This window comes from Parasteatoda tepidariorum, chromosome 7 (assembly GCF_982258835.1).
Source record: "Parasteatoda tepidariorum strain Cologne lab strain chromosome 7, Ptep-v5.0, whole genome shotgun sequence".
Lineage (NCBI taxonomy): Eukaryota > Metazoa > Arthropoda > Arachnida > Araneae > Theridiidae > Parasteatoda > Parasteatoda tepidariorum.
In genome coordinates, this window is record NC_141761.1 from 7,740,863 (window position 1) to 7,754,964 (window position 14,102).

The 14,102-nt window shown below is 32.2% G+C and overlaps 1 protein-coding gene across 2 annotated transcripts in view; it reads right to left on the reverse strand.

Annotated features, from left to right (window-relative positions):
* Positions 1 to 14,102, reverse strand: part of LOC122269156 (uncharacterized) — a 169,676-nt gene that overhangs the window by 60,779 nt on the left and 94,795 nt on the right. For both annotated transcript variants that reach the window (XR_015435231.1, XM_071182933.2), the window contains exons 3-5: positions 12,885 to 13,142; positions 10,218 to 10,334; positions 2,645 to 2,805 (exon numbers count right to left, since the gene is read on the reverse strand). Coding sequence is in view for 1 of the 2 variants with exons in the window: in XM_071182933.2 (XP_071039034.2) it covers positions 2,645 to 2,805; positions 10,218 to 10,334; positions 12,885 to 13,142 (536 nt within the window). In the remaining variant the exon portion in view is untranslated. The remainder of the gene's footprint in view (positions 1 to 2,644; positions 2,806 to 10,217; positions 10,335 to 12,884; positions 13,143 to 14,102) is intronic.

The window sequence follows — 14,102 nt, forward strand, 5'->3', positions numbered from 1 at the left end:
TTTTTTAATTAGAAATTACGTTTTACTTTATTAGAAACTTTTAAGAAAAAATCTGAGTTTTTTTTTTTCATTTTAATTTTTTTGTTTTTCACTGAATTGCAGAGACTATTAAAACTATTACTACTGCGAATTCATGTTGGTATTGTACAAATTGTTCCCAATAGAGAATCAACGCAGGGTGCGTCGCGGTTTTAAAAAGTGCTTAATTTTCAAAATGAGATTTTTCCTTTATCGTGTTGATTTTTGCTTCGAATTATGCAAAAAGACACAGTTATGTTCAACGTTTTCATAATTAGTTCAACCCCAATCTATTTCGGCGTACTGTCAGTCCGTAACGTTATGAAAACGCCATTCGTTTGACATGATTCAAAATTTCATGATTTTGAAAATTTCATGATTTCATGATTGTCCAAAACAATGGCTAAAGGTTTTTTTTTCTTTTGACATGACGGTTTAAACAAGATAAAACTGTCGATTGTCAAAAACTTTTCAACCCTGCCTAATTATGAAATTTTTTTAAAAGTACTTAAAAAAATTTTTTGAGTGCTTAAAAGGTGCTTATTTTTTGTTGAATAATTTGGCTACGCACCTCCTTAAATTGTTCTTAGGTTTGGTGGCAATATTGTCCTTACTTTTTATATTTTGGACCTCCAGTCCTGGAATTATCTTAAGATTTATAAAATCACAATTTGTGTTTTAAATAACGAATAAAAAAAAAGACGAAGTTTTGAATATGGTCACATCTGAAATGGTGAGTGTGGCTGACCTTTAACCAAAAGCAACGAGATGAGTTCTAGAAAAAAGAGGTCATCAGAACGCTTGTATTCAAATCAACCTCTCGGACTCTATGCCGCACCCTCCAGCAGAAAGTTTTATTTTCGGTCTGTTACGACCACGATTTGCCCTTATTCACTTCTCTTCAAAATTGAAAGGATTCATTTATTTTTCTTTGCCTAAAGATAATTCTCCTCTTTTATGAACTTTTTTCCATATTGTTTCTTTAAAAAAATATCTTTTGTTAATCTGTAATTCACTGCAGCCTTTTTCCTGTTTTTTTTTCTTTCAAATAGTTAAAAGCTTCTTTCTTAATATTCTCTTTTTCGCGAAATTGCTTCTTCGCTATTTTAATACATTTTTTAGTTTACAGGAAAGCGAGAAATGTAACGTTATTTGTGCGAATAGAATAATTTTCTTATTGCACCGACATTTTTCTTTTATTTCAAAACACTCTCAACATCGAAACATTCTGTTGTCCTTAACTCAACTGGACCAATTGTAAAAAGTCAAAACCCAAAATAGAACTTAAAATCAATGCAATGGAATACCTGGATGATACTAGGTGACGTAGTGTGGGTATCTCGATCCTGTTGAAACGTGGCATTTGTTTACGTTAGCAATTGTTCTTTCTATCCCATTTCGAGTAAGCCAAACCTGTCGAGTATCACTTCCCTTAAGTGACACAGAGATTTCAATTCCCTCACGATATATTTCCTACTTAACACATGTGGAACATAAACAAACAAATTGTGCATCGATTACACAAAACAAAAATATATCACAGCTGCAATAAAATGCTTGAACAAAAAATAAATATAAGTTAAGTAAAAGACATAGAAGAGACAGAATTATTTTTTCAAATCATTCGATACGGCTCTCTATATATTAACGTTCTAGCTTATATGGCGAAACATAGCTCAACACGCCATTTTACTTATAAACTATCAGCTGGTACTGACGTCATAGGTCATATGTGTGGGTATCTGTGGTCTTCTTCTTGAAGTGCAAGTACCCAATTCAAAATATGCCTGCCCAATCCTATAGTTTACCTATAGAAAGAATTACCGCTATAGAAACATAAAATAGCGCATTTCACAGATTTTACTAGTCGATCCTAGAATTTCTTAATTATTCACCCGTACTTCAACCTCGTGCAGTCACTGCTTTGGTATAGCATATTTTTTCATTCTTTAAGTAAAGATATAGTTTGCTATGAAAACATTAATCTGTATAAGCAACACCGGCATGAACGCGGACAGAGTATATCTTTCTAATGTTATATTTTAAGAAGTAAAGGTTTTTTATTTTTTATTTTATTATAACCGTCGTTGAACAGCCGACCCAATTTTTTGGTTTTATGACTATTAATGTTCAACTCCGTAGCCTTGTCATTTTGAACCCAATCCAGAAGACAAGGGAACTCATGGATCAAGTATTGGGAGAAAATGTTGCCTTCGTGGAAGACTTTTTGATGGAACTAACCCGCATTTGCGTCACATGGAGAGGAGGGCCACGAAAACCTCCCACAGTTAGCCTAACGGCAAGGGGATTCTAACCCATAATCCGTCTACCACTGAGGATATTTCAAGTCAGCACTGTGGTCGGTGCAAGCCGGATGCGGAATTCGTATCGGCTCTCACTGGAAGGTTTACGCTCTATCTCCTGAGTCATCCGGGTTCGAATCCCATCGATGGTTGGTCGATACGAATCCGCATCTGTCTTACACCGACCACAGTGCTATCCTCAGTGGTAGACGGATCAAGGGTCCCTTTGCCGTCAGGCTAACTGTTGTCTTCTCCATGTCAAAGTCCTCCACGAAGGCAAAAAATTGGGTCGGTTGTTGAAGTTAAAATAAAAGTACACTTACTTTGATCTTGTCCAGAGTCTGAGTGGATCTGGAATTGTAAATAACGTAATCGGGATCTGACGTGTCCCTGGGAGGGAATTGGGTGGAAGAACATTTCATTCGATTCTTTTCTATTCGACCCCTCCGGAACCATTTACTGAACATGGACGGTGACTTTTCTTCTAGAAGAGAGGAAATGATCTTTATATGGCAACATTTTTGGCCTTAACTCCTTGCCCGAATACAGTTAGGGCAACAACTACCTGAAGTATTTTTGATGTTCGAAAAAAATTAACGTTTCGAATTTGTGAAGCCCGAGCTGGATTTATTTGGATACTTAATTCACTATTTTCCTAATAGATGGCATTAGTGGTCCTAGCTTTTCACCGATTACGACTTCAGTCGAGGGAGGGAAATGTGGGTGGAGGTTTTGGGATATACCATACTGTAAAAGATTTGTAAAATTTATGTATTGAAAATCATATTGTTGTGTTTTTATATTATATTATGCTAGTTATATTACATATAGCTTCAAAATTTCTTTTAATTTGCTCTAATTAAATAAGATGTGTATGTAATCCATTACTTTCTTATGTGTTAGTGAAAATTATAAATACAGTAGTTATTGCATTTAAAATTTTATTTTTGTAATAAAAAATATTTTCTAACTTTTATAATAAAGAACAAAATTAAACAGTAAATTTTCTTCTTCCATTTTTGGTCTATTTTTCTGAAATATATGTCACTATTAAAAGGATAAATTTAGTCCCGCAGTGAACTGATCGTAAAGACTCGGTTCCCAGTAGAACACCGAAGTCAAGCATCACTGGTTGCGGTTAGTAAGCGGGTGGGGGGTGACCACTTGGATAAGCCTGTGTAGGGATCTAGGGTGCGCGGTATCAGTCCTTGTTAAATTGTTCTACCGTAAAGTGCTCGACTTCGCGTGCAGGTCGCCTGGCTGTCAAAGCGGAGGATCAAAGTTGCAATGTCTTTCGATCATCCTCATGGATGTTTCTCAGACCGTCGCCAATAGCCCATTGTGCAGCTCTAGTGAGACGTAAATAAAGTACCTACCTACTTAAATGTAATTTGATTTTTTCAGGTCTTTTTTCTCCTTGAAAAAGACCTGAAAAAGACTTGATTAAATTGTCAGGTCTTTCTTCTCCTAATGAATTGGCCATAAACTTGCACTGATAAATAAGATAATTTATAAATTTTGTTTTTATAACTAAAAAATTAAGGGAGGAGAAATAATTAATTGAACGTACGCATAACACGACAAAGTGTTGGTCTCTCTTTTTGCGACCCTCGCCAATTCTTTACTGTTACCCACATTTATATAAACCAGTGATTCTCAACCACTGTGCCGCGGCACTTTTGTGCGCCGCCTAATTCTTAAAATGTGCCGCCAAATATTAGAAATGAGGCAATAAAAATTATAATACTTTTCTTTATTACGAGTTAAGTTTAAATTAAAGAAAAGTGTATATATATATATATATATATATATATATATATATATATATATATATATATATATATATATATATATATATATATATATATATATATATATACAAGGCTATTAATTTCCAGGACCATTTAATATTATTTGAAGTAATCCCCATCAGCCGTAATGCACGTCTGTGCTCGGCTGTACAAATTTCGGAAAGAAGTTTTAAAGTCCTCGTTTGCAATGCTCTTTAATAGAGACGTTACAGTCTTCTTGATGGCTTCGACATCTTGAAATCTTGTCCCCTTCAGCGAATTTTTCAGCTGAGGAAACAATCTGCGGTTGCTAGGTCTGGAGAGTATGGTGGATGCTGCATCTCAACGACACCATGCTGGGCTGAGAATCGCCTCACAGGCAACGCAATGTGTGGAAGCGAACTTTTTCAGTTGCTTCCGGCGTGCGTAACGACTGCGGCCGAACAGTGTGAGGATCATCTCTTAAACCATTCAAAAGTTCTTGAGCGACATAATGCTTCCTCGCCGTAAACTTGTTTTAGCAATTTGTAGATTTCCGCAGCTTTCTTGCCCAATTTGAAGCAACATTTAATGTTCATTCTTGCTCCATTTTCACTCCGACAACAGGAATTTAAGAGCTACGTTTTAATGCGCCTTTCCACGAGAACCACTTACTTCAGTATAGTGCCGATTGCACTGCACATGCGCAAGAAAACACTTTTCAATATGCAATCATTAGCGCCATCTTTCGGCTTTTCGTTCTCCTACAGTTACGTCGGTCCTGGAAATTAATAGCCGGACCTTGTATATATATATATATATATATATATATATATATATATATATATATATATATATATATATATATATATATATATATATATATATATATATACAGGGTTTTTCATAATTCCTTCCGGGCAGGAACTGGACTATCGCATTGATGTATGCCGTGTGACCAAGGGTTCACGCATAGAACACCTGTAATGTATGTAAGTAAAACTTGAATAGTTTCGGAATAATTTCATATGTTTCTTTTTTTTCATATTCGTCTTCTTTTTTTTTACTATAACGATTCGAAACCCCGGAGGGAATTATGAATAACCCTGTAAATATATACATTTTATAATTTTTCCACGCTTTAACCGCGTGAACATCTTTGTCAGGGACTGTCTTGTCTCTGACAATCTTAAAATAAGAAGGAAGTGTTTAAATTGTCTTTGACAATTTTAAAAAATGTTGAAATAAGTAGGAAATTTAATGACTATTAAAATCATTAATCAGCAAAGGAAATCAAGCTAAATATTAACTTTCAAATGGAAATAAAAGCTAATCATTAAAGTAAGCTATGCAATTAATATTTATAAAAACATATTAACAAAGGATAACTAACAGAAAAATAAACTAGCAATTAATAATCACCAAAAATACTAGTTAACAAGAAATCACAAAAAAATAACAGTCAATAGCTATAGAAAACAAGCTAACAATTATTAACTAGCAAAAAAAATGAATAACTGTTCTAACTAGTAAAAAATTAGTCGAAAGAAATAATTAATCCCTTAATAAACGTGCTTTTGCAGTACACATTATTTCATTTCACATTCAAAATTATTATCACTAACTATTTAACACAGTGTATTATGGGTAAGTAAACAACTTTTAAACTAATTTTTTTCATTGTGTGCCGTCAAATTTCGAAATCGTTAAAAGTGTGCCGCCCCCCAAAAAAAGATATAAACAATGCCCTTCATTGCTTTCTTTTTCTTGTACTAGAGGGCTAAGCCCCCTGTTCGCTGTCGCTCGCCAATCTCCTTCACAATAATTGTTTGCTTCTCCGTAGAAAAATGCTTGTGTTTACAAAAGTTGAAATTATTCACTTAACGTGATACACGCACTAAAAAGAGTTCTGTTTAATCCTCACTCAATTGATCTTGTAGTATACACTTAAATTTATATATTATTACTGGGGGGGTTAAGTCCCCGGTTCGCTGCCGCTCATCAATCCCGATGATTGCTTCGAAATAATAGTTGTTTCTCGGAGAAAAAATACAGTTTTTCTACTTTTAAAATTATTCACTTAACATGTATGTACTAAACGGAATTTTGTTTGCTTACGCTTGTGCCTCCATTTCTCACGTCCAAATATTATTATCTATGAATATTATAAATAATATTTAAATCTATTAGTGAACAGAAGTAATTTTTCTAAGTAATCCTTTTTTTTAAAAAAGAATAACATTCATGTTATTATAATATATATTGTTCAAACAAATTTGATGAGTTCACAACTATAATTTAAAATTTTCACCTACCAAAACGGGCGGATATCTTAAACACTATTTTCACTTTGCATCGAATTGTGCATGAGGCTGATCGTTACGTTCTAAATAATTTAACAGATTTTTTTAACTGTAATTCATAATGGTATTTTAATGTTATTTGCACAAAAATAATAATTTAAAATGGTTAATAAGATTTAGCCACCTTTCTACATGATTTTATCTTGAAATGCAGCGCTGAATTATATTATAATAGTAATAAAAAAAATACTCTTAGTTTTAAACTCTTGAATTAAAAGCGTATAATAATAGCAGTACATGAAAATAACTTTAAATTCAACCTTTAACGTTAAAAACAATACCGTTATGGCTTTTATTAGTTTTATGTTGATGACGACCAAAATAATAAAGAAATGAAGGAGGGAAAACTGGATCCTACCACGTGATTTCCCGGGCAATAAAACGAAGAGAACTGATAGTGGAAGTAAACATAAGGGTTGCTGTTTGATCGCCAACGTTTGCCACTTCAACTGTGTCTTCGCTGAATGGGCGATTTCGTTTGAATCGACAGAGCCTTCGCTTTTATAGGAAAACGATATTCGGTTTTTGATACCTTAAAATTAGATAAGAAAGCGTGAAATTAAAATATTTACATGGAAATACGTTTCTAATTTTTTCAGTAAACACATTATTTTATTTTGAAAGTAGTTTTAATGTATTTTTTTTAAAGTTTAAATTAAATTAGTTTTAATATATTTTGCATAAATTTCTATGTAAAACATAACTTTTATAATTCCATCGTAAAATCGTATAGAGTTGAAAGAATATGTTAAAAAAATACTCTTTATTTTCATAATTACAATTTTTTTTAAAATTTATTAAAAGTTAAGTGATATTTAAAAAAAATTTTATGTTTCACCGATGGATTTAAAAATATATTTGAAGGAACTGCATTTATTTGTATTTTTAAACTGTTATCTTTATTTTTCTAAGGGAAGTATGTTTGAAGTCTAAATTTTTTTAACAGGGAATAAAATATCGTTCCTTTAAGGTTTGGCAAATTAGAATCATCGTCTACAGCTTTGAGAACTTTGTTTATTGTCTGAATTTTGTTAAGGCGGAAAAAATCATGAACTTTTCTTCTTACAGCATTTTTGTCGAAATCGTCAATATGTCATCCAAAAAAGTTTTACGAGATTTAGTCCTCTTCGGTGAATGTAATATACTATCCCTTTTATATTCTTTAAAAATTCTGAAAACCGAAGCTGTGCTAACTCCCGATGCAGAAACCGCATGGTCAGCCACATCAATGATTGGAACATCTGTTTTTGAATGCACTTCTGTTTTATAAATTTTCAATATTATTTCCTTCTCGGCTTTACTTATGTAAGATTTCTTCTGTTGTTTTTCAGGAGGACTTAAATCCATAACTTTATTTTCTATATTGCTCATGAAACATCTGCAAAAAGACACCACGGCGAAACAAACAACCCTCTAAGAAATAAGAGTTTTTGCTTGACTGATAGGCCCTATTTGTCATTAAATCGGAGCCAAGCAGACAACGGTATTGCGCCAAATAGCACGCTGCTTTGTTTACTTTCACTCTCAGTTCTCGTTGAACAGACTATAGTAGATTTTTATATACAGTTAGATTTTCTGCAGTTGATGGCTGCATAAGTAGCTTCCCTGTTTGTCATTTAAAAGTTAAGGTATACTTCCCACGGCCATCAAAGGTTAAAACTCAGTTTTCGTAAATGTTAAATTTTAATCATCGTCAACCAGCGATGTCTATGCATAACATTTCACTACGAAAAAATAATCAGATTTGAAGAAAAGGAGAAATCTTTGAACAGAAGAAAACAAAATTCTCTTTTGACTACAAAATGTAAAAAGTAATTTACGGGAGTATCTTTCTTTTCCGAAATCATTGATACTATTATCGAGTTAAAAAAAAATTGCAGTTTCAAAATTTTCGAAAGTTTTAAAACGTTCGATAAATGATTAGAAATTCCTTACTATGAATAAAAATAAGTAATATAAAAAAAAACAATTCCTACTTTGGTCAACAAAGAAACATTTTATTTCAGTTAATTTTTATTAAATAATTAAAAAAATTTCTCCCATATAAAACTAAAATTAATTCATTAAATTTAATGAATGAATTAATATTTGAATAAACTGTATTAGCATCCACTACAATATATATATTTGAACTCGAGTGGAAAGTATTTTATGAACTATTGAACAAAATATAGAGACAGTGTGAACTAATTGTAGGAATTGGAAAAAAATGGCCCTTGGTATCAGACTAAGGCTCCTATAATATCAGAGCTGACCTATCAAGCAAACAAAAATTCACAAGTTAACGTTATGTTAGTATTGTGCTTATGTTAGCTCTTTGGAGTAAAAATAGATGATAATTCAGGGGCTCTATATCAGACAACTATAAAAGTATAAATTTGGTGACGTAGACTGCACGTTTTCAATTGACGTAAGACTTCTATACTATCAGAGCTAGAGCCCCTGAATTAGACAGGCTGACTCATCATCCATTTTTGCTCCAAAGAGCTAGCATAAGCACAACACTAACATAACGTTAACTTGTGAACTTTTTTGCTCCAATATTGCTTGATAGGTCAGCTCTGATAGTATAGGAGCCTTAATCAGAGGTAAGGCTCCTATACTATCAATTCAAGGTCTAATTCAGGGGCTCTAATCAGAGCTGACCTATCAAGCAATATTGGAGCAAAAAAGTTCCCAAGTTAACGTTATGTTAGTATTGTACTTAGGTTAGCTCTTTGGAGAAAAAATAAATGATGAGTCGGCCTGTCTAATTCAGGGGCTCTAATCTGACGCAACGAACATAAAGTAAATAAATATTTAAATGTGTGCAATAAGCTATTTTTTTGTTCAAGTAGAGCTGTAAGTTAGAAATTACCACTGATGTTATCTTTAAAATAGGTAAAACACTGTGTTATGACTCAAGATTCTTTTGTTCTTAATGACTTTCTTTTCACTTTAAGAGCATCCATATTCTAAATGTAAATAATATTTAGTCAGTTTATTAACTAAATTCCCTTAATAAGCCCTCAGTTTCTACTTATTCTAAATATCGAGTTTTTTTTCGTTCTTAAACTTAATTCAAATCAAACATATAAACTGTACATAAAAGAAGACTTCGTAAAAAAAGATATAACAGAAGCAACCAAAATTCAAAATTAGTCGTACCTGTTTTATTCTTAACAAAGTAATATCTTGTTCGTAATTTTGACGTCTTCTAATTCACATCGGAGTACAATGTCTATGTCACGGACGCCACTTTGTTATGACTCGAGATTTTGTTCTAAATTACTTTATTTTACAATACAACACTTAGAATATTAAGACTATTTACAAAAGATATTATTTACATGTATGTTGGAAGCAAAATTGTACATCCTTAAGATGAATATCGTATAGAATTCTCTTAAACACAACGTATCGTAAGTTCTTTAACTTAATATTATAAACATAAATAGAACATAAAATATAATTGCCAGTTTCACAAACGCAAAAGATAATGTAATACAAAATAAAATAAAGAAAACATGACGGAATTGACAAACTTAATGTGAGTGGCAACACACTGAATCGCTTGTAGTAAAATGTAAAACCCTTGCTAAACCCATCAGAAAATTCCGTTTCTCGCTCATCCTTATTTAATGAATGAACTAATGTTTGAAAAAACCGTATTTGAACTTGAGAGTGGATGAATAAAAAGTATTTTATTAACGATTCGAACAAGATATAGGAAGAGTGTGAACTAATAGTAGGAATTGAAAAAATAAATAAAAAAGAGATTATACTTTTGATGGCTTCGTTGCTGTTCCTGAAGTCTTGGTGTGTGTTGGACTTGAAAGAGTTACTCCGAGAAAGTCTCTCACCTCTCAGCAACTTCAGAGAGTGACACCTTTTCAGTTTTCCTGAAACATCATCCTTCTTAATAATATTTCTCAATGTTAAGAATAATATTTTATAAAATCCAACAGATGGCGCTCTGCGCAGTAATGATTGTATTCAGTTTCCTCTATGAGAGGGGTTTCCAACTTACTTTCCAGTTTCCAACTTTCCTCTATGATAGGGGTTCTTTAATTGTGGCCAAGGAGCCACAATTAAAGACGGAAATCAAATGGCGGGCCGCAACTTTATCAAAACTTTATGTAGGACTCTTTTATGTTTGAAGGAACATTAAATATTACTGTCAGATTTTTACCAAGTTGTACAAAACAAAAGTATTGAATTACAAATTAAAATAAGAAGTAGATTTTTAAAAATATTTAATTGCATATTAAAAAATTCGGACTACAATAACTTTAATGTGCAACATATATCTAATTGTCAAGATATAAAACTTTAAAAAGGTTGGTATTAAAACTTACATAGTAGCACACAAAATGTTCAATGACAAAATTGAGGTTTGTCTGCTGCAACCACCAGAGAATAGATATTTACATTTAAAATTTACAAATGTGTGTTTCTATTGCCGTCCAAAATGAGTGGTTTCAAAAAGTTAAATCGGAGAATTTCTTCGAGAAAATTTCCGATACACACATGCTAAATTATATTCACAAAATATAGATTTTTTGCGAAAATTGTCCGCAAAAAAAAATGACAACTAATATATTTTAGTTCGCGGGCCACAAAAAAAGGCTTCGCGGGCCGCCATTAAATGTTAAAGACTTTTGTAATCCTTTAAATAACCGAGTTCATCCAATCGTTTCATTTAAATGAAACATTTCTGCAGAAATATTATTGTCCCTGCAGCAAAATTTTTTCGAGCGACAAAACTCTCTTTACACTCATATATTTGTGCAAGAGACTTTTCATAATAACAAACGTATCTCATTTAAAATAACAGAAGCACTGTGTTTACATTTTTTAATTGAATTTTTGATTGTAATACTATGGGTGATATGCTCGCACACACACTAATTATTTCCTTCGCATTTTGCAAATAATCATCACAATTAAAAAAATAATTAAAAATCTTGAAATCCGTAGTAGCAATTGCCAAAGAAGAAAAAAAATAGATCGACGACGAAATCACGCGAATTGGACTCCTCAAATGTGTGTTTCGTTTCGAGATTAGGTTGTTGTCATCAATAATATCGTTTAAAAAATTTAAAAACTATGGAGAAATCAATCGCAATAACTGCCAAAAAATTCGGAATTATTGCCTTAAAAAGTAAATACTCAAATGAACAATTCGAATTTTCCATATTGTTTGAAATATATCGAGATATTTAAAATCCTCACGTTGACTGCCGAAAATACAATAGAAACATTACATCGATTTACGATACTGTCGGTGTAAATTGAGCACATCAAAAAGTGATTATCTAAACGCATGATTCAAATATTAAGTGTTAATTTCTGTAGAGAAGATTTTTTTTTATTTTTAACTTATCAAAAAAAAAAATCAGAACTCTGTAACGTTCTAGGACTTTGCCATAGTGCCACGGGGATTATAGTTAGAAAACATCGTTTCATAAAAATAACCTACTGAAAACAATCCGTCACTTTACAGAGAGGTATAAAACTTTTTTAACTAAAATGAACGGCAGTGTTGCCAGATTGGGGGTTTTACCCCTAAATTTAGGGGGATTTTTTTTTATCTTCAGTGGGTATTTTAGGGGAATTTGTTTTATGGTTATTTGTGAATTTTACTAGTTTCATTTTGGTTACGTTCTAATATCAAATTTTGTAACTGAATATGTGAGACGGTAATATGAAAATCAATATGTTAAACCAAAACAAAAAGATTTAATTTTATTACTTAACCGCTTTATTGAATGCAGCAAGTTATTATTTAGCTCGATCAACCTGTACGTTTGGTGAATATGAATTAAAATTATTTAAAATAATGAGGATGGTTATTAAGTATTCCGTTTTCAAATGCAGCTGTGGAGAGATGTTTCTCCATATTAAATATTATTACAGACAGATTGAGAAATGTCTATAACTACAGCTGATGCTCGCGTTCCAACTTCCTAAAGGTTTTCAAAATTTTATACCTACTTCTTCTATGTTAAAAATGTTTAACAGCTGAAACATATACTAATCAGAAAGTATTGACGAAAATATGATGGATATTTTATCACAAATTTAAGCATAATGTTAGAATTAAAAAGACTATATCGTTGATAATAAAATATTTATGAAAAAATGTGCGAGTCAAAAAGTATTAAAAAAAATATCTTAAATATTTTAGTAAAAATTAAAGATCATGCAACGATTGAAATGTAAAAAAAAGATTAATTTGTTGATAATAAAATATTAAAAAGTATTAAAGCAACGTTATCTATACATTATATAACTTTTGTATTATTTTTAATATTTATACATTAAATTAAAAATTTTGGTTTTTTTTTTCTTCTTCTTCTTCTTCTTCTTTCTTTCTTTTTTTTTGTATTTTTAGGGTATTTTACAACGCCATCTGGGGGTGAACGGTTACAATTAAAAAAAAAATGTACCATGTTTTCTGGGTTCGAGAATCCTCTCGGCCGATGACCAGGCAGTGAGAATCTCTTGTTGCTGTGTCTGGGTGCAGGTTGTCCGGCCATCATCTACAGTATATGCAGTGCCATGTAACCGGACAATGGCTTCTTCGTTGGTCAACAACATTTGCCTCTCCAAAGGAGGGGACATGGCCAGGAGTCTGAAGGTATCTGGAGTCACTACAGCATAACCGCTGCCCGTGTGGAATAATTTACGTTCCTTGATTAAAGTACCTGCAAAAAAAAAATTTTTTTTTGTTAGATGAGTTTGTAAAATAATAAGATGACACAAAAAATAAAAGAAAAAATTGAATTTCAAATAATTGAAATACTCTGTGGCTAATATTTTATGTTATATATGTAACCGTTGATGAACAGCTGACCCAATTTTTTGAGTTTACGACTACAGTCAACCCCCGCTATAGTGAACACGGTTTATAGTGAACTCCCGGATATAGTGAACGAAATGTTCGGTTCCGTGCCTTGCTATACATGTGTAATGTTATTTTTTGTGGATATAGTGAACCAAAAAAGTGAGGAAGTTGGATAGAATGATCTTTTTTCTGTTTTCGACTGATTTTTTTAAAAAATTTGTTGTAATAATTTTATAATTTCTTCTCCAAATTAAATACATATACCGATTTTCAAAACCATCTATAGAGGGGAATGTAGCGATACACATTTTTTCTTGTTTGCTTCTTTTATCTCACTTTCCCATCCTTAAACAAACCAAGCAGATATTTCCAACCCAGGCAGACGATGCACCTGTAAGGTGTCAGTCGGATCAATATGCATTTTCTGTCAAAGGGAATGAGAAATTATTCATTATTGGTCAAAGGGTTGGACACTAATATGTGTTGATAAGGCTCTCATTTCAACGCCTTTTTGTTCTCAGTAGAAGAGTAATGAAAAATAACACATTTTTTGCTACTACATAATATTTTTCAGTCATTTATTTGAATAATGTGTAATAAAAGGGAGGAGTTTGGAAACCACTAGTTAAATTTTTTGAGAAACGGATATAGTGAACTCCCGGTTATAGTGAACTGAAATTTCGGTCCCTTGAAGGTTCACTATAGCGGGGTTTGACTGTACTAATGTTCAACTCCGTAGCCTTGTAATTTTAAACCCAATCTAGAAGACAAGGAAACTCCTGGATCGAGTAATGGGGAGAATTTGCCTTCGTGGAGAACT